Source organism: Haliotis rubra, unplaced genomic scaffold, assembly GCF_003918875.1.
Source record: "Haliotis rubra isolate DU_JTF1 unplaced genomic scaffold, ASM391887v1 Scf1401, whole genome shotgun sequence".
Lineage (NCBI taxonomy): Eukaryota > Metazoa > Mollusca > Gastropoda > Lepetellida > Haliotidae > Haliotis > Haliotis rubra.
In genome coordinates, this window is record NW_025765339.1 from 75,321 (window position 1) to 97,630 (window position 22,310).

The window sequence follows — 22,310 nt, forward strand, 5'->3', positions numbered from 1 at the left end:
GTTGTTGTAACCCACCATTTTTTTCACTCTCAGTTGCATATCGAACACGTAGTCGACTTTCGACCAGGCGTATTCCAACACGTCTTGGTAGTTTCGGATTGCACTCAGTAGATCAACTGGAGCATTGATAGCATCCTCGATGTTAACAACGAACTGTTTCTGAGCGTCGTAAGCAGTCCCCTTTGGAAAGCGTTTGCATCTGCGCACCAAACAGCGCCCACACATACGTTCGAATCGAGTCGTTCAATCTGGTTACACCGGCACGAGTGAACCCTCTCTACGTGTCCAGCATGAACTTTTTCCAGTCATCTGCGGCTGGCTGCTCGAACCTCCAGACTCCCTGTTATCCTTGCTGTTGTCAAAAGCCATGTAACGGTCATCCCACTCGTTTGTTGTGATGTGTTGATACGACTTGTACCCCCATTCTTTCATCTTTTTGCTGGCTTCCACGAGGGGCATGTTGTGAACGATGGGGATACCCAACCAATTGTTCGGGCCCGACAAACGCCAATCCGTCTTCGGGTCTAGTTCGAATTCATTGCAAACGCGTTCGTAGGCCCATCTATCGTGCGGGTTCTTGACTGCGTCCCATGCTTTGTCCTGTGGGAGCGGAGCGCTGATCGCTTAGAGGATACCCCTGATCTGGTAGTACATTTGAAACGTGAACACTGACTGACTCAGCGGTCCCCGCCAATTGTCAGTCAATGTCAAGCCACACCCAGTCGTCGCACACCAGACGGTGAAGTTGAGTTGATTCTGCCAGAACTGCATAGGGGTTTTGAACCAGGTGTGGACTGCCTTGACGTTAGTCACCGAAAGCTTATACCGGTTGAACACATCTATGAACTGGGCTCCGAAATACAACCCAGCCGTGACCACAATGTTCATGTGCGGGAAATCTATGTCCAGTTTAGGGTAAAACTCTCCCGGTTTGTACATTTTTAAAGTATTATATAATGGGTATATATACTCTAGCATGTACGTAACACTTCCAGGAATAACGAGATGGACCAACATCAACGCCAGCAACAATAAGCTGTTCATCAGTGGCGCCCGCAACCAGATAATCGACAGCTTCTACAGTGTGTGCTCGCTAGGTGATGAGGTCTTCAAACCCTTGGGAGACGAACTCAAGATGAATGACTCAAACGGCACAGTGGTGTTAACCAACAACGGAATAAACCCCTTGATGCTCGGCCGAACATTCTCGAGGACACTCGGGATGTCGCCAGACGAGATAAAACCCACAACTAACCCGACCTAGTACCGTACCGAGAGCTTTGCATTCATCTCGGTCAGCTGAGCGCAACGGACAACAGTCAAGGTGGCCACCCTTCCACAATACTGAGAGCCGTACCGGTGAAAACGGAGAAGTACAACGACGGCAGAACTGAGTCGTTTTCACTGCAGCAGTACAAGAGGTTAACTCGGGGCACCATCCCTGAGTTGGTAATATCGGTTTTAGATATAAATCATAATCCTGTGAATATAGGATACCTCATCATCATAACACTGCACATAAAATGACTAGCGCACAAGGTCCCCGAATGAAGTTGAAACAATGTGTTAATGTGGGGATCTCCGACTTTGGGGACATACGCGGATTCAAGGACCCCGGAGTAGTTGCAGCTTTAAAATAACATTTACAAACGCGTTGAAGTCCCCTCCATCGGTAGAACCTTAGGTGATATAATAGATACCTCAGGAGCGGCCCTCAACACTCGGTTCGATCTAGTCCGCATCGGTGATGATAGATTGGCAGTATACCCATCGTTCGTAGGCAAACTGTTCGACTTAGAAGATGTTGGGAGAACGGCCGTTGTTAGAAACAAGCAGTATACCCTCGTCTTCACCGACGCCGACAAGTGGGTGTTGTTACCCGCTCAAGTCGACTGGTTTCTCAACATTAGTCTCGGCTCCCCCAATGTGTTCACGGAGAACGAAGACAACTACCTAAACAAAGTCGTGAACAACAGAACCCTGCTCGTGGCTTACGTCCCAACGTGGAAGCATAGTGTAATCATCAGCCCACTCTCAAGTATGGCAGCCCACATGCTATCGAGTAAACCGGGGGTGCAAGACGTGACATTGCAGTTGGCGTCTGAATTTGGCGGTGTTGTCAAAATCCTGGAAGGTCTACCAGCAAATTCCACGCTGGCCATTCAAGTCTGTCTAGGGGAACCATCACAGGACGAAGTCGAAGTCGTGAAGGGAACCAAACTCTGGTGGCCCAAACGACACCAGTATCAGGTTTGCACTGTTTACGTGCGGGTGGGTGTCGACTCCAAAAAAAAGTCTGTAGGGGGTCACCATGACCGCGGAAGACACGATATCCCTCACTAAGATCTTCCTACCCGACGACATACACCCCATGGGGGTGAGGTGCACCCCTGAACTACTATCAGAAAGACAATTGGAAACTATCTTGTAATAGTATTATAGCAATGTCCAATCGTCATCACCCCAACGTCACGCTTAGCGACCTAGGAGACACAGAGGGGTTTGATTGGCCCCCCGTGGGCCGCACCATGTACGCCCTGCACTTTGAAGGCAACGTGTATAGGCCGATGTCTCTGGCAGACTTAAAGGAACCCGAATGGTTGATCAACGTGACCCTCACAGCACCTTACATCTCTTTAAACGAACGTAGACATGTCACCGAAATTAGGAACAACGGCTTCGTCCTCCCGTCTTTCATTCCGAGTTATGAAAGGGTGACAGTTTCCCAAATACCAGGTCACCCGGGCAACATGTTAGTTTCATCCGTGGAGTCAGAGTTAAGGGCCGACTCACCCGATGCCCTATCAGGTCTTATGACTATGGCACTAGGCTCCACACTCATCATAGAAGTCGCTCTTGGGGGCGCTATTAAGGGTTCAGTCTTGCAACTTTCACCTGAGGTGACAGAACATTGGAAGGACACCGTGATGCGAAGCCCCATGCGTTGCCGTATCGTCATACAATTGGGGGACCTCCCACTGAGATTACTGCACCCCTCAATAGAACTCCCGTGGGTTAGTATAGATCAGAAGTTACCTATTGACCTTTCCGTATCTTCCTATACGAGAATCTAAGCCTTATAAGCCTCAAGTACATTGATCAACTATTAAATAAAGCCAAATTAGAAAATATCTCATAAGATATATTATATGCACTAAGGATGGGTCTGTACCCAGTCGTAGAGGAGGTCGCGAAGACACTGAAAACCGTAGACAAGTTCCGCTTGAGACAGTTATGCGACATAAAACACCAACTAGAACAAGACCGTGACAGACGGGCAGCATTGTACAAGAAGTACCATAGGGCTTTCAATGCCGTGGACGGGGTTGATACCACCCTTATGGCAACCAGGATGGGACTAGGGGCGGTAGGTGTCGGGTTGTTGACCACCATCGTGGCCGCACCCAAGTGCTAGGCATCGAAATAACAGCTGGGGTGTCAGGGTTGGCTGGATTGGTGTTTAAGTTTGTGTCACACAGACTGCATCATAAGGCATTGAAACACGACGAGATCAGGATCCTAGCCGATGCAAAGTTAAACACCATAGACGATCATATTTCCACCGCACTCACTGACAATAAAATCTCAGAAAAAGAGTTTCGTTTGGTCCTCTCTGAACTCACAAAATATCACGAAATGAAACGAGAGATTCGAAACAAGTCTCGTAAGACTGCCGTCAGCGCAGACGAGAGAAAAAAGTACATAGAACAGGGGATACAAGCCCAGCAAGCCTTCATTACAAAAAACAAAGAAATCATAGGAGATTCACGTTAAACTGTTTTGCTGAGATCAACATTATGTAGGGCAGCCATGGCCGCCGTCAGAGAGGAATCACGGCACAATGTTATCCCCCAAGCAAAATATTTAACACTTATCTTGTCGAGTGATCCCAATAGTATCCTATCACATTAAACTGTTTCCTCGAGGTCAACACGACATAGAGCTATTGTGTCACAGGATCAGGAAAGTGTTGGTTCGAGGTCATAGTGACCAGGAAGTTAACTGGGGGTTCAAACCTGGTATATACAATAGCAGAGAGAGATAAGGGCCTGACAAAAGCTTTATTTCATAAATGAAGCTTTACAGAGTCTTTTGTTGGACTTGATCTCGTACCCCCCGTGTATATACTACTGAATGTCATGCTATGGAAATGAGCAAGGATCATTATTATGAAAAGCGCAACTTCAACAATAAATATAGATAAGTATAGACTCACCTAGCAGCGGGACTCACCTAGCGTGACGTAGTCTTACTGCCGGACACACTGTGTCACGCAGGATAGACGTATTATATAATGCAAGGCTGTTTCATAAATTAGAAAGAGTGAACAGTCATTAAGTAAGCTGTTAAGGATCTAGCACTACCAAACCTTTTTGCTGACACTCTGATGTAACACTTGTTCTGTATAGAGTTTCACATGGATGGCGATGTTCACACCTGACAGTCGTTGTGACACCTGCTTTGGGAACACGGCCCGATCCCGCCCCAGTGTGGCCGAGTGCAGATCACGGCAACAGATGCACATATGCAAAACGCCCTTGCTTCACATTTCATGGATTACAAGGCAGCACACGCTAACCGAGTGGCAGATCTGTATTGTCAGTCTAAAGATGATTACTATCCAGCGCCATATCAAAACAGATCTTGAAGAGACTATTCCTATTATCTGCCACTATGTAGAAAAGAACAGGCACAATGTCTACATTAGAATATTAAAACTAGTGCATTGGTGTACATTTAAAAATAATCTGATATGTCTACCTTCAACCGACCTGACCTCAGTCATATGTACAGTCCACATACATATACCCTGACCTCAGTCATAAGTCCTTTCCACCTTCATCCACACTGACCTCAGTCATAAGTCCCTTCCACCTTCATCCATCCTGACCTCAGTCATAAGTCCCTTCAACCTTCATCCACCTTGAACAGAGTGACATAAGTCCCTTCAACCTTCATCCACCTTGAACACAGTCATAAGTCCCTTCCACCTTCATCCACCTTGAACACAGTCATAAGTCCCTTCCACCTTCATCCACCTTGAACACAGTCATAAGTCCCTTCCACCTTCCTCCAACTTGACCAGTATTAATTATCTCGCTCTTACGTCTGCAGCGTGAAAGCTGATAAACTGAGTCGTGAAGTGTGAGAGGAGAACTTTACTACAAATGAAAGGATGGTTGTACATTTCTTGAATATGGTTAGTAGAAGGTGTACTTGTATGGAAACACATTGCTATAACGAGTCAGAAGACATGTGGACACATCAGTATGTTTGCTGTGAGGGAGTTTTTTGCTGTGAGGGAGTTGTTTGCTGTGAGGGAGTTGTAAGGGAGTTGTTTGCTGTAAGGGAGTTGTTTGCTGTGAGGGAGCTGTTTGCTGTGAGGGAGTTGTTTGCTGTGAGGGAGTTGTTTGCTGTGAGGGAGGTTTTGCTGTGAGGGAGTTGTTTGCTGTGAGGGAGTTGTTTGCTGTGAGGGAGTTGTTTGCTGTGAGGGAGTTGTTTGCTGTTTGCTGTGAGTGAGTTGTTTGCTGTGAGTGAGTTGTTTGCTGTGAGTGAGTTGTTTGCTGTGAGTGAGTTGTTTGCTGTGAGGGAGTTGTTTGCTGAGAGGGAGTTGTTTGCTGTGAGGGAGTTGTTTGCTGAGAGGGAGTTGTTTGCTGTGAGGGAGTTGTTTGCTGAGAGGGAGTCCACCTACTTTTGTTCTTGTGACTATGTCTTAGTATAGGTAGTGTTTGACGTATACAATATCAGTGGTAGTGTTTGACATATACAATATCAGTGGTAGTGTTTGACATGTACAATATAAGTTAAAGTGTTTGATATGTATTATATAAGTGGTAGTGTTTGACATATACCATATAAGAGGTAGTGTTTGATATAAACCATATAAGTGGTAGTGTTTGACAGATTCTTTATAAGTGGTAGTGTTTGACATACCATATAAGGGGTAGTGTTTGACACATAATATATGACTGTTAGTGTTTGACACTTACTATATAAGTTGTAGTGTTTGACACTTACTATATAAGTGGTAGTGTTTGACATATATCATATAAGTGGTAGTGTTTGACATACCATATAAGGGGTAGTGCTTGACATACCATATAAGGGGTAGTGTTTGACACCTACTATATACGTGATAGTGTTTGACACCTACTAGATAAATTGTAGTGTTTGACATACCATATAAGGGGTAGTGCTTGACATACCATATAAGTGGTAGTGTTTGACATATATCATGTAAGGGGTAGTGTTTGACGTACCATATAAGGGGTAGTGTTTGACATATATCATATAAGTGGTAGTGTTTGACATATATCATATAAGTGGTAGTGTTTGACATATATCATATAAGTGGTAGTGTTTGACATATAATATATGACTGGTAGTGTTTGACATATATCATATAAGGGGTAGTGTTTGACATATATCATATAAGTGGTAGTGTTTGACATATAATATATGACTGGTAGTGTTTGACATGTACAATATAACTTGTTTGATTGGCATTCTAGATGTTGGGTAGATGAACCCGTTTGCTTGACAACGACATTAGAATCTATGTCGAAACGTTGCCTATATAGAATAAAGAAGTTGTATATCCAAGAAAATAGTCCTCATTCTTCATGTACAATATATGTGGTAGTGTTTGTTTCCATGTCGTTGATTTTCAGATAGTCAGAGATATTTCTGGCCTCACGACGATATTTTCACATTAATTGTTACCGACAACGTTTATAAAATGCATTTTTCTGCAGTGTAATTGCGAAGAGAAAAGGTGTTTCATTAATTCGAGGTGTAAAGTGCTCGGACTTGTGAAATAAGCAGATGTTTCTCACATATGCTCCGCCCTGAACTGCCGAACTGTGCGCGGGGTTTACTGTTACACTCAAGCAAGTATACACAGTAACTGCAACGTTAACACCGTCACTTAAATACAAAAAAACACCTGTATCACTGACACGTCCGTATCGGATGACATCAGCGTCCCTGGTTAACATCGGCGGTGGCAGCCATATCGAATAACATCAGCGTCACTGGCTAACATCGGCGGCGGCAGGTAGAGGAGAAGAGGGTCGATATCGGCACCCTACCTAGGCCTTGTGTGGAAGACAGGGCGAACAGTCTGTCACAGCCTAACACATACAGTGATACTCTGACGGTCTAGCTAGTTTAGTAGTTTCATACATATAGTGATACTCTGACGGTCTAGGTAGTTTAGTAGTTTCCCACATACACTGATACTCTGACGGTCTAGGTAGTTTAGTAGTTTCCCACATACACTGATACTCTGACGGTCTAGCTAGTTTAGTAGTTTCATACATATAGTGATACTCTGACGGTCTAGTTAGTTTAGTAGTTTCCCACATACACTGATACTCTGACGGTCTAGCTGAGTTTAGTAGTTTCATACATATAGTGATACTCTGACGGTCTAGCTAGTTTAGTAGTTTCCCACATACACTGATACTCTGACGGTCTAGCTGGTTTAGTAGTTTCATACATACAGTGATACTCTGACGGTCTAGCTAGTTTAGTAGTTTCCCACATACACTGATACTCTGACGGTCTAGCTAGTTTAGTAGTTTCACACATACACTGATACTCTGACGGTCTAGCTAGTTTAGTAGTTTCACACATACACTGATACTCTGACGGTCTAGCTAGTTTAGTAGTTTGATACATACAGTGATACTCTGACGGTCTAGCTGGTTTAGTAGTTTCACACATACACTGATACTCTGACGGTCTAGCTAGTTTAGTAGTTTCACACATACACTGATACTCTGACGGTCTAGCTAGTTTAGTAGTTTCACACATACACTGATACTCTGACGGTCTAGCTAGTTTAGTAGTTTCACACATACAGTGATACTCTGACGGTAGTTTAGTAGTTTCTAGCTAGTTTAGTAGTTTCACACACACATACAGTGATACTCTGACGGTCTAGCTCTGACGGTCTAGCTAGTAGTTTCACACATACACTGATACTCTGACGGTCTAGCTAGTTTAGTAGTTTCACACATACACTGATACTCTGACGGTCTAGCTAGTTTAGTAGTTTCACACATACAGTGATACTCTGACGGTCTAGCTAGTTTAGTAGTTTCACACATACACACGGTCTACAGTGATACACTGATACTCTGACGGTCTAGCTAGTTTAGTAGTTTCACACATACACTGATACTCTGGACGGTCTAGCTAGGTAGTTTAGTAGTTTCACACATACAGTGATACTCTGACGGTCTAGCTAGTTTAGTAGTTTCACACATACAGTTTGATAGTTCTGACTGGTCTAGCTAGTTTAGTAGTTTCACACATACACTGATACTCTGACGGTCTAGCTAGTTTAGTAGTTTCACACATACAGATTGATACTCTGACGGTCTAGCTAGTTTAGTAGTTTCACACATACAGTGATACTCTGACGGTCTAGCTAGTTTAGTAGTTTCACACATACAGTGATACTCTGACGGTCTAGCTAGTTTAGTAGTTTCACACATACAGTGATACCTGACGGTCTAGCTAGTTTAGTAGTTTCACACATACAGTGATACTCTGACGGTCTAGCTAGTTTAGTAGTTTCACACATACAGTGATACTCTGACGGTCTAGCTAGTTTAGTAGTTTCACACATACACTGATACTCTGACGGTCTAGCTGGTTTAGTAGTTTCACACATACACTGATACTCTGACGGTCTAGCTAGTTTAGTAGTTTTCACACATACACTGACTGACGGTCTACTAGTTTAGTGATACAGTGATACTCTGACGGTCTAGCTAGTTTAGTAGTTTCACACATACACTGATACTCTGACGGTCTAGCTAGTTTAGTAGTTTCACACATACACTGATACTCTGACGGTCTAGCTAGTTTAGTAGTTTCACACATACACTGATACTCTGACGGTCTAGCTAGTTTAGTAGTTTCACACATACAGTGATACTCTGACGGTCTAGCTAGTTTAGTAGTTTCACACATACAGTGATACTCTGACGGTCTAGCTAGTTTAGTAGTTTCACACATACACTGATACTCTGACGGTCTAGCTGGTTTAGTAGTTTCACACATACACTGATACTCTGACGGTCTAGCTAGTTTAGTAGTTTCACACATACAGTGATACTCTGACGGTCTAGCTAGTTTAGTAGTTTCACACATACAGTGATACTCTGACGGTCTAGCTAGTTTAGTAGTTTCACACATACAGTTTAGTGATACTCTGACGGTCTAGCTAGTTTAGTAGTTTCACACATACACTGATACTCTGACGGTCTAGCTAGTTTAGTAGTTTCACACATACACTGATACTCTGACGGTCTAGCTAGTTTAGTAGTTTCACACATACAGATGATACTCTGACGGTCTAGCTAGTTTAGTAGTTTCACACATACACTGATACTCTGACGGTCTAGTTAGTTTAGTAGTTTCACATATACAGATATACTCTGACGGTCAAGCTAGTTTACTAGTTTCACACTGACGGCGCGACAAATATTCTGCTTCCCGTCGAAGTGTATCAGATACCTACTGCCATAATACCACCGAACGTTTCTCCTTATCTGCAGATGTGTTTTTTATTGATTGCATGAAATGATTTCTCGCGAAGTAAACCTTTAATGTTGTCCTTGAGCCATGACTTATTGCATTGCAAAGGTTAGATTAGAAATAGCTTATTACAAAGTATCCCTATATATCTGAATTGTCGATTAGAATAACAATGATTCTAAACATTGAAAGCAACCGATGCAAACCGCGTGATTTATTATTTCAAACATACTACAAATTTTGTTATGAATACTTTTCAAAACATGTTCACCTACCATGATCTGTTGGACAGTCTCACAGGACAATAGCGTCGTTCATTTTATTTCAGAACATGACACAACCCGTCAGCTTAGGCCAGGATGGGCAACAGTCCTACATATACTCAAAGATAAACTTAAAGCACAGTACTTGTGTCTGTTTGGTACCGCAATGTGTATTTGTCTACTTCAAGACCTTAATATGTCGTGTGTTGAAGACATTGGGAGGCTGTACGCTGTTTACAGTAGCATAGACATTATCATGGACTTCAGGAAAACACAGATATAATTTAGAAACAGATATCATTTATACATGTATGAATGGTCTGATTAACGTAATACCTACAGAAAGAGATGTCATATAACACCATCTAGTTGGTGAACGGTAAATCAGCTGCACTGAGAGTTCGGTTAAGGATCAACGTAATACCTACAGAAAGAGATGTCATATAACACCATCTAGTTGGTGAACGGTAAATTAGCTGCACTGACAGTTCGGTTAAGGACCCGAGGTCCAGTCGCACTTCCTGCTCTGGGTGTTGAACACCAGACCCTGGGGACAAGACATTTCAACAGCTCGACTATGGACACACATATAGAACTTGCTAGGATCGTTGTGAGGGAAGAGTGCTCTGTTGTTGCTGGAGTTGCAAGGGTCGGAAGAGGACGTCGACGTCGAGGCGTGGGAGCAGGTGGAGTGAGGGTTGTTCCAGGTCAGTCCGTCTGGGCATGGCTTGACCCATGCCTGACCCCACACATCGCACTGGACATACTTGGACTCGTCGCCGGGGAACGGGAAGTAGAACTCGCCGCGGGCCAGATTCTCTGCTGTGCACTGGTCTTGGATGTTGCTGGGGAGAGGAGACGAGTTGCCTCCCCCTATGGCGTCGTGACTGCAACTCTCGGTGTTCTCGTTGTAAGTCTTGTTGTTCGGGCACTGGGTTATGTACATTTTCCCTGTGATGTCACATCGGATGAACTTTGTCATGTCTGACGGATGAGGATGTGTGGACACTGCACCGGCCTGGCAGGGGTTACTTACACCTGTCCATGTATCTGGAGCAACAGACGGAAGCAGAGAGGGAAGTGTTACACCAAGGCAATATGGAAACCAAGGGATATGGACATACCAGTAATGGGCGTCATAGTAACCAGTGTCACACCAAGGTAACCTGGAAACCAAGAGATATGGGCATACCAGTAATGGGCGTCACAGTCTCCTGTGCTACGGCAAGGTAATATTGAAAGTGTTAATGAAAATATTGGACGACAAAGTGAGCGTGTGAACCTCGAACTATCACATGGACCCCCCACATATGTCATACACGGAAACACACAGTCACAAAACTTCAAATGATGTGTTGACGGAATCCATTAACTTGTCTCTGAGCAGGAAATGCTTTGTGTTATATCCAGCATTACACAGAAGACTCACCTTGACACAGGAGGTTGCTGTAGATACTGCCTCTGAGATCCTCCTCCGTGCACCCCCGTTCCGTCTGCCCCACTCGACACACTACGTCAGCTCCTGAACAAAGCCTCAGAATGTACAGTACATCTATCCAAGGGAGAGTTACCTACAGCTATTGTGATCTTATCATAACAAGGCGCTGTTAAGGTGCACCAAAGATATAGGTTGTTGCCCCATCATGGGGATCGGTTTGGCGCCATGATGAAGCAGATGTTCTTGGCTGACAGACTGCCAGCACACTGACTACTCGAGCGAGCCATGGGTGGAGCCAGCATGAATACACGAGGTCATTTAGAATGTGGTCAGATGTCGGAAGTTATCTTTGGGATACACTATGTCTCTTCCGGGGTTCGAACCCACACTTTCTTAATTGTAAACTATTTCTTCACACGTGGTGATTTTAACAACAGAAGCGATTTCGGGCCAAACAATAACATTCACAAGCAAGGATACAGATATGGTCATATATTCACAAGCAAGGATATAGATATGGTCATATATTCACAAGCAAGGATATAGATATGGTCATATATTCACAAGCAAGGATATAGATATGGTCATATATTCACAAGCAAGGATATAGATATGGCCGTATATTCACAAGCAAGGATACAGAAGCAATGATACAGATATGGTCATATATTCACAGAAGCAAGGATACAGATATGGCCGTATATTCACAAGCAAGGATACAGATATGGCCGTATATTCACAAGCAAGGATACAGACAGGGTCATATATATTCACAAGGAGAAAGGATACAGATATGGCCGTATATTCACAAGCAAGGATACAGATATGGTCATATATTCACAAGCAAGGATATAGATATGGTCATATATTCACAAGCAAGGATACAGATATGGGCGTATATTCACAAGCAAGGATACAAAAATACAAATATGGTCTTATATTCACAAGCAAGGATACAGATATGGCCGTATATATTCACAAGCAAGGATATAGATATGGGCTTATATTCACAAGCAAGGATACAGATAGTCATATATGGCACAAGTATATATTCACAAGCAAGGATATAGATATGGCCGTATATTCACAAGCAAGGATACAGATATGGTCATATATTCACAAGCAAGGATACAGATATGGTCGTATATTCACAAGCAAGGATACAGATATGGTCGTATATTCACAAGCAAGGATACAGATAGGGTCATATATTCACAAGCAAGGATACAGATATGGCCGTATATTCACAAGCAAGGATATAGATATGGCTTTATATTCACAAGCAAGGATATAGATATGGCTGTATATTCACAAGCAAGGATACAGATATGGTCATATAATCACAAGCAAGGATATAGATATGGCTGTATATTCACAAGCAAGGATATAGATATGGTCTTATATTCACAAGCAAGGATACAGATATGACCGTATATTCACAAGCAAGGATACAGATATGGTCGTATATTCACAAGCAAGGATACAGATATGGTCATATATTCACAAGCAAGGATACAGATAGGGTCGTATATTCACAAGCAAGGATATAGATATGGTCATATATTCACAAGCAAGGATACAGATAGGGTTATATATTCACAAGCAAGGATATAGATATGGTCATATATTCACAAGCAAGGATATAGATATGGTCATATATTCACAAGCAAGCAAGGATATATAGATATTGTCATATATTCACAAGCAAGGATATAGATATGGTCATATATTCACAAGCAAGGATATAGATATGGTCATATATTCACAAGCAAGGATACAGATAGGGTCATATATTCACAAGCAAGGATATAGATATGGTCATATATTCACAAGCAAGGATACAGATATGGTCATATATTCACAAGCAAGGATACAGATATGGCGTATATTCACAAGCAAGGATATAGATATGGTTTTATATTCACAAGCAAGGATACAGATAGTGTCGTATATTCACAAGCAAGGATACAGATATGGTCATATATTCACAAGCAAGGATACAGATATGGTCGTATATTCACAAGCAAGGATACAGATAGTGTCATATATTCACAAGCAAGGATACAGATAGTGTCATATATTCACAAGCAAGGATACAGATACAACAAAAGAAAAATACAGTGGTTATCGTGAGTTGACGAGAAAAGAACTTCCACTTACTTGCAGGCTCAGTAGTGACGGACACACGGTATGAAGCATGCGAACAGCGTGTGACGTCAGCAGTAGTTACTGGTACACGTGACCCGATGACTGTGATGTAGAGTGGTCTCCCTTGATCTGTGGTGTTGAGATAGATAACTGATGGCCTTCCCTCCCTTGCGCTGTCACGGATGTCGTAAAAGGCAGGGCCTGGGCGAGGTGTGTTGTGGGAGGCGTAAATCTCCAGCCTGCCACACTCAACTTCGGACCTCTATCATACAAAGAAAGACAAAGCCATTGCTTGAATGTTTACAAGTCATCACCAGCCGTGTCCCCAGGACAACGATACATGTGTACACAACATTGTGCACTTAAAAGAAGTCACAAATCCGTTGGTATATGACCAGATTGTGGCCACATGAACACCTAGTTGCGGGTACAGCAACGTGCAGTATACTTGAACAAAGTACTGTGACTATGTGCCCCAGTCCACCCAATTGTGAATGGGTACGTCGTTAGGATGGAAAAAGCCAAATTAACTCGGTGCGCCTAGTGGGAGCAAGAATTGTATGATCCCCAGGGAGTTGAGATTGATAATACAATGTGCCATTTGAGATTGACATCCAGTGATCGAGGGAAGAGCAGCGCGGACTTGAGCAGGTGATCTGGATATACTCGCTATACAAATATGTATGTATATATAAATACATCCGTCACTTACTCACTCTGGTTAGGAGCGTCCGCCCGAGAGAGGAAGGTCGTGGAGTTCGATCCCCGACCGCGTCATACCAAAAGACGTTAAAAATATGGTACTTTGTTGGTCCCTGCCTGGCGCTCGGCATTAATGGGTACAACAAGGACTGGTCGGCTCGGAGTCAGTATAATGTGTCTGAGTGGGGTATTCATGCTTCACTGCGGCATGGTATCTCAGTGGGCTAGCACTATAAAACCAGCTTAAGTCTGGGCTAGTACAAGCAGTCGCACATACACATACACACGCATGCACGTCGTCATATAGGCGAAATATTCTCAAGTACGACGTAAAACCAATTTCACCTCACCACCTCACCTCACTTACATCCGTCACTCACTCACTCACTCACTCACGTACCACCACCGTGGCCTGGCTGTGATCACCGTCAGATGTAGTCGTCGTGTTGTCGCTGGGGCCGGTGGGGGTTTGGGCAACGTAGATGTCGGAGACTGTCTGGTTTTCAGGCAGGACTTTCCTCACGGAGGTGTCAGTATCAGAGATGATCTTCGCGGCTGAAGTGGTATATCAACTGTGTCATCCACCCACAATACGTAAACAACCAATGCATCATTCATGATAAATGACTTCAACTAAAGAGCACATCCACCCCTGAAAGCTGAGGGCGATGGGGCAACCTTGTAGTTAAAGCTTTCGCTCGTCACTCCGAAGACCTGGGTTCGATTCCCCACATTGGTACAATGTGTGAAGCCCATTTCTGGTGTCCCCCGACGTGATATAGCTGGAATATTGTTAAAAGCGGTGTAAAACTTAACTCACTCACTCACCCGAAAGCTGAGGGCGATGGGGTAACCTTGTGGGTAAAGCGTCCGCTCGTCACGCCGAAGACCCCGGGTTCGATTCCTATCATGGGCACTCATGTGTGAAGCCCTGGTGTCCTCTGCCGTGTTATTGATAAAATATTGCTAAAAGCGGCGTAAAACTGAACTCACTCACTCAGACACGGGAAGCTGACCCATACGTTTGATAAAACGAAAATCTGACTATTTATGCACACCGCACATGCCAGCTTCAATGCTCGTGCTAGGATTAACGCTACTCTGACGGAGGGCTCCAGATGTTGGGGGGAACGTAGTGGGAACACACCTGTGCAGGAGCTGTCCTTCAGCTGATACAGCAGAGAGTCGATCTCCAGGAAGTTGTTGAGGACAAATACATGGGTACAGTTAGGTTTACTGGCGATACTGGCCAGCTCCACTTCATTGATGCTGCCCACGCCAACGGAGAGAAGAACGTGATGCCCAGGTCCCTGGCTTTCTGGGCGGCAAATACAGTGTAGTTGCGATAGCTGGACGCGCCGTCGGTCAGCAGAATGGCCACTCTCTTGGCGTTTGGCCGGGCACCTGTCGACGTGTTGAACAGGGTGTCACCTGCCTCCTGGATGGCGAGATGAGTTGCCGTTCCACTGTTTCCTTTCCTCATTCGCAAGATGGACGACTTCAGGGCTGCCTTAGTGGTGAAGCTGTTGAACGTGATCATATCTCCAACAGTAGTGGAGAATTCCAGGGCAGACACTTGGATTTCATCTTCATTTATGTTCAGACTATCTATGACGTCATTAATGAAAGTCAACATCCGGTCGTAGTCGGTGGAAGAGACGCTTCCAGACCCGTCAACGATGAAGGCCAGGTCCATCTCCGTCTTACAATCTGTATGTAAGAGGGAGAAAGCGTTTTTGTGGATTCAGGCGATGTTACACATTGAATATAAGTGGTCAAAACAAGAGAAATACACTATGGCACTGTACAGTCTGTACGTATGAGTACGTAATTTGTGTAGCATAATGACAAAACGCAACCATTTAATGCTGAGTTCTGCCTTTGTTGTAACCGAAAAACATAAATTCCTTCAACTGCACTTCATGTCACTCTTGACCAGCACAAAAACAGTCGGTTGTGATTGTCAGCGTTTGGGAGTGAACGAGCAAGGAAGAGCAATCGGTATGAGAAAGGTGGGTCTCGTACAGTCACATGGTCAGACCATGCAGAAGGTTGCAAGAGAACGCAATAGTAAACAACTTATAACACGGGTTCTCGTCCTCGCTGGACATCGGATTGTATTTGACCACCCGCGAATGGTCAGCACTCAAGGCCACGCCATCTGTACTTCCTTTCAAAAGTTTAGACTCACTTGAAGCACTCACTATATGTTTATGTATATATATGGTTACATCGAAGATTGATTTCTCCACTAACTTGGGGAACCACGAGGATCATGAATGAAATTGTTAAAAACCATGTGCAAATATCGTGCATGTGAACAGCTACGTTTTGGTGTAAAGCTGTGTTAAGAATTCGCCACTTGTCACTGGTTTTCAATAATCTTTTTAACGTTACGAATTCGTTTTACAATATATCAATTCATGTGTAAACAGTACCTTTTAACAGTATGGAATATTTTCCAAATTTTAGCATAGAACAATTGCCTGAAGTAAGTGGTTATCTTTATACTAGTGAGTTTAAGCTTTTGAAAGGAAGTATGCGTAACAGCTTTCTGACGACTTCACCTTCATCAGCCATTCACTGTCAGCACAACAGTATAAACAGCGATGGGGCGACTGCGTGTAGCTACTATGTCCTGGACCAGCACAACAGTATGAACAGCGATGGGGCGACTGCGTGTAGCTACTATGTCCTGGACCAGCACAACAGGTATGAACAGGGATGGGGCGACGGCGTGTGCTAGCTACTATGTCCTGACCAGCACAACAGTATGAAAAGCGATGGGGCGACTACGTGTGTAGCTACTATGTCCTGGACCAGCACAACAGTATGAACAGCGATGGGGCGACTGCGTGTAGCTACTATGTCCTGGACCCGCCCAACAGTATGAACAGCGATGGGGCGACTACGTGTAGCTACTATGTCCTGGACCAGCACAACAGTATGAACAGCGATGGGGCGACTGCGTGTAGCTACTATGTCCTGGACCAGCACAACAGTATAAACAGCGATGGGGCGACTGCGTGTAGCTACTATGTCCTGGACCAGCACAAACAGTATGAACAGCGATGGGGCGACTGCGTGTAGCTACTATGTCCTGGACCAGCACAACAGTATGAACAGCGATGGGGCGACTGCGTGTAGCTACTATGTCCTGGACCAGCACAACAGTATGAACAGCGATGGGGCGACTGCGTGTAGCTACTATGTCCTGGACCAGCACAACAGTATGAACAGCGATGGGGCGACTGCGTGTGCTACTATGTCCTGGACCCGCCCAGCAGTATGAAAAGCGATGGGGCGACTGCGTGTAGCTACTATGTCCTGGACCAGCCCAACAGTATGAACAGCGATGGGGCGACTGCGTGTAGCTACTATGTCCTGGACCAGCACAACAGTATGAACAGCGATGGGGCGACTGCGTGTAGCTACTATGTCCTGGACCAGCACAACAGTATGAACAGCGATGGGGCGACTGCGTGTAGCTACTATGTCCTGGACCAGCCCAACAGTATGAACAGCGATGGGGCGACTGCGTGTAACTACTATGTCCTGGACTCGCCCAACAGTATGAACAGCGATGGGGCGACTGCGTGTAGCTACTATGTCCTGGACCAGCACAACAGTATGAACAGCGATGGAGCGAATGCGTGTAGCTACTATGTCCTGGACCAGCACAACAGTATAAACAGCGATGGGGCGACTGCGTGTAGCTACTATGTCCTGGACCAGCACAACAGTATAAACAGCGATGGGGCGACTGCGTGTAGCTACTATGTCCTGGACCAGCACAACAAGTATGAAAGGCGATGGGGCGACTGCGTGTAGCTACTATGTCCTGGACCAGCACAACAGTATGAACAGCGATGGGGCGACTGCGTGTAGCTACTATGTCCTGGACCAGCACAGCAGTATAAACAGCGATTGGGCGACGGCGTGTAGCTACTATGTCCTGGACCAGCACAACAGTATGAACAGCGATGGGGCGACTACGTGTAGCTACTATGTCCTTGAACAGCACAACAGTATGAAAAGCGATGGGGCGACTGCGTGTAGCTACTATGTCCTGGACCCGCCCAACAGTATGAACAGCGATGGGGCGACTGCGTGTAGCTACTATGTCCTGGACCAGCACAACAGTATGAACAGCGATGGGGCGACTGCGTGTAGCTACTATGTCCTGGACCAGCACAACAGTATGAACAGCGATGGGGCGACTGCGTGTAGCTACTATGTTCTAGACCCAGTAACATCGTCAACAACGTCTACGCGGGGCGAGGACTGTACACGTTTAACTGGAGACGAGTATGATGGAATTTTAACATGCTTCTCCGCGGCGACCGTGCTGTCATGGTACTCAACTGAAGGTATAGGGGACGCGTCTTGTCAAAACTGTTAGATTTGAATACTTCATGATAACATCGTGTTTAATTTGTCATAGCTGTCGGTCATGAGAGGCGTGCCAATTTACACTTGTACGAGCCTCGGTGGCTGAGTTGGCTGAGTGGGTTAGATCGCTGACTTTGTGGCGATTAGATGTCTCACTCTGAGAGCGTGGCTGGAACACCTGATGGGCACAACCTCGACATGTACTTGAGATACAAGTGGCGGATATATAAACATGTTTTCGGAAGTAAAGACAACTGGTAATTATCTTTGTCACATGTCACTATGGTTGTCATTGCTCAACAAATGCTGACCGATAGTGTACCGACTGTGCTTACCCATCCCTGGCAAATTCCAAGCTTTTGTAGTAAATGCCGAGGTATCTCCCCACTGCGCATGTATCGTTTCCAGAAGGAGGCTTGCGAGGTGACGTTGGCCGGTGTATCATGTCTCCCGGATCGATATTTAATGTACAGAGACGCTGCCAGACCAGAATAAATACAACGGCTTCCTGAGATCTTCCCATGTTGCATTGCGCCAGTTAATATTAAACTCTGATTGGATGATGTCACATTCTGCCCGGATGTAAAGCGAACAGGACTGAGTCAGACTGAATTTGTCTTCGTCGATCTGAAACAGAGGTTCTGGGCTGATAATATGCTGTCTCTGTACAGTCACTTCTCTTGTCATGTATCCTTCCACCCCATGTATATCCGTCACCCTCTGCTATCATGTATCCTTCCACCCCATGTATATCCGTCACCTCTGCTGTCATGTATCCTTCCAACCCCATGTATATCCGTCACCTCTCTTGTCATGTATCCTTACACCTAATGTATATCCATCACCTCTTGTCATATGTCCTTACATCCCATGTATATCCGTCACCCTCTGCTGTCATGTATCCTTACACCCCATGTATATCCGTCACCTCTGCTGTCATGTATCCTTACACCCCATGTATATCTGCTGTCACCTCTGCTGTCATGTATCCTTACATCCCATGTATATCCGTCACCTCTCTTGTCGTGTATCCCCATACCCCATGTATATCCGTCACCTCTCTTGTCATGTATCCTTACACCCCATGTATATCCGTCACCTCTCTTGTCATGTATCCCGAGCATCCTGCATGTATATCCGTCACCTCTCTTGTCATGTATCCTTCCACCCCATGTATATCCAAATCACCTCTTGTCATGTATCCTTACACCCCATGTATATCCGTCACCTCTTGTCATGTATCCTTCCACCCCATGTATATCCGTCACCTCTCTTGTCATATGTCCTTCCACCCCATGTATATCCGTCAATTCCCTCTTTGTCATGTGTCCTTACATCCCATGTATATCCGTCACCTCTCTTGTTATCTACTATGTCCTGGGCCAGCACAACAGTATGAACAGCGATGGGGCGACTGCGTGTAGCTACTATGTCCTAGTAACATCGTCTACAACGTCTACGCGGGGCGAGGACTGTACACGTTTAACTGGAGACGAGTATGGTGGAATTTTATCATGCTTCTCCGCGGCGACCGTGCTGTCATGGTAGTCAACTGAAGGTATAGGGGACGCGTCTTGTCAAAAACTGTTTAATTTGAATACTTCATGATAACTTCGTGTTTAATTTGTCATAGCTGTTGGTCATGAGAGGCGTGCCAATTTACACTTGTACGAGCCTCGGTGGCTGAGTTGGCTGAGTGGGTTAGATCGCTGACTTTGTGGCGATTAGATGTCTCACTCTGAGAGCGTGGCTGGAACACCTGATGGGCACAACCTCGACATGTACTTGAGATACAAGTGGCGGATATATAAACATGTTTTCGGAAGTAAAGACAACTGGTAATTATCTTTGTCACATATCACTATGGTTGTCATTGCTCAACAAATGCTGACCGATAGTGTACCGACTGTGTCCTTACCCATCCCTGGCAAATTCCTGGCTTTTGTAGTAAATGCCGAGGTATCTCCCCCACTGCGCATGTATCGTTTCCAGAAGGTGGCTTGCGAGGTGACGTTGGCCGGTGTATCATGGCTCCCGGATCGATATTTAATGTACAGAGAGGCTGCCAGACCAGAATACAACGGCTTCCTGAGATCTTCCCATGTTGCATTGCGCCAGTTAATATTAAACTCTGATTGGATGATGTCACATTGTGCCCGGATGTACTGCGAACAGGACTGAGTCAGATTGAATTTGTCTTCGTCGATCTGAAACAGAGGTTCTGGGCTGATAATATGCTGTCTCTGTACAGTCACTTCTCTTGTCATGTATCCTTCCACCCCATGTATATCCGTCACCTCTGCTGTCATGTATCCTTCCACCCCATGTATACCCGTCACCTCTGCTGTCATGTATCCTTCCACCCCATGTATATCCGTCACCTCTCTTGTCATGTATCCTTACACCCAATGTATATCCGTCACCTCTCTTGTCATGTATCCTTACATCCCATGTATATCCGTCACCTCTGCTGTCATGTATCCTTACACCCCATGTATATCCGTCACCTCTCTTGTCATGTATCCTTACACCCAATGTATATCCGTCACCTCTCTTGTCATGTATCCTTACATCCCATGTATATCCGTCACCTCTCTTGTCATGTATCCTTACACCCCATGTATTCCTCAACTCATTTGTCATAGGTCCTTAAGCTCCATATATTTCTCTCAACTCATTTGTCATAGGTCCTTACGCTCCATATATATCCGTCACTTCTCTTGTCATATGTCCTTCCACCCCATGTATATCCGTCACCTCTCTTGTCATATGTCCTTCCACCCCATGTATATCCGTCACCTCTCTTGTCATATGTCCTTCCACCCCATGTATATCCGTCACCTCTCTTGTCATATGTCCTTACACCTCATGTATATCTGTCACCTCTCTTGTCATATGTCCTTACACCCCATGTATATCTGTCACCTCTCTTGTCATATGTCCTTACACCCCATGTATATCCGTCACCTCTCTTGTCATATGTCCTTACACCCCATATATGTCATTTGTATACCTCAGCCCATTTGTCATAGGTCCTTACGCTCCATATATTTCCCTCAACTCATTTGTCATAGGTCCTTACGCTCCATATATTTCCCTCAACTCACTTGTCATATGTCCTTACGCCCCATCTATATCTGAACTCACATGCTATATGTGCTAATGCCTTTTCTAGTTTCAAGTACCGTACACCCCACCTATCCCCTTCCCCCCACCAACTCACCTGCCATATGCCACCGTTGTAACCTGGACGGTAAGTTCTGGACTCTTCCCCGTCAGACGTCTCCACGTAAGCAAGACGTCGCAGGAACAGACGGTCGTCCCCGAAAATGCATTTTGATCTGATTCTATCAATGACGGCGTCGACAACGATCTTTCCATCGGCACCGGGAGACAGGGTAAGGTCTGCAGCGAGGGAGACTCCCACGGCAACTGACAATACGAGGTAGACAGCTGGACCGGTCATCGTGGTGTGGGTGCTGCCTGCTACCTCCTTCTGTCCTGTGGGGCACCCGGCTCGCCCTAATATAGCGGCAGACCCGGATGAACAGTGCGTGCTGCCTTCTCCTCAATGGCTGTTATTGTCGATTGCTAAGTTGACTGGACTATGCCCCCCAGAATCAAGTTGTCATCATGATCTCGTGAACACATTTACTTTCATATAATCTTACATAATATAACACCCATTTACACAGTTCGTGAGTGTTATGGTTAGTTTACATGGGAACATAATACAGGTGTTGGACAAGAAAAGAATATCATTATGTATGTAAATATCACCGCATATCAGTCTAGAAAAGTCTTGGCACATCTGT

At 44.9% G+C, this 22,310-nt stretch overlaps 1 protein-coding gene across 1 annotated transcript; it reads right to left on the reverse strand.

The window, feature by feature from the left end:
- Window positions 1–4,066: 4,066 nt before the first annotated feature.
- Window positions 4,067–22,093, reverse strand: LOC124268906 (integrin alpha-1-like). The gene is given in 6 exon segments (XM_046703924.1): window positions 4,067–4,132; window positions 4,360–4,364; window positions 15,265–15,401; window positions 15,404–15,813; window positions 20,414–20,702; window positions 21,719–22,093. Coding segments are annotated over 5 exon segments (1,083 nt in total). The 5' UTR covers window positions 21,962–22,093; the 3' UTR covers window positions 4,067–4,132; window position 4,360.
- Window positions 22,094–22,310: the final 217 nt, after the last annotated feature.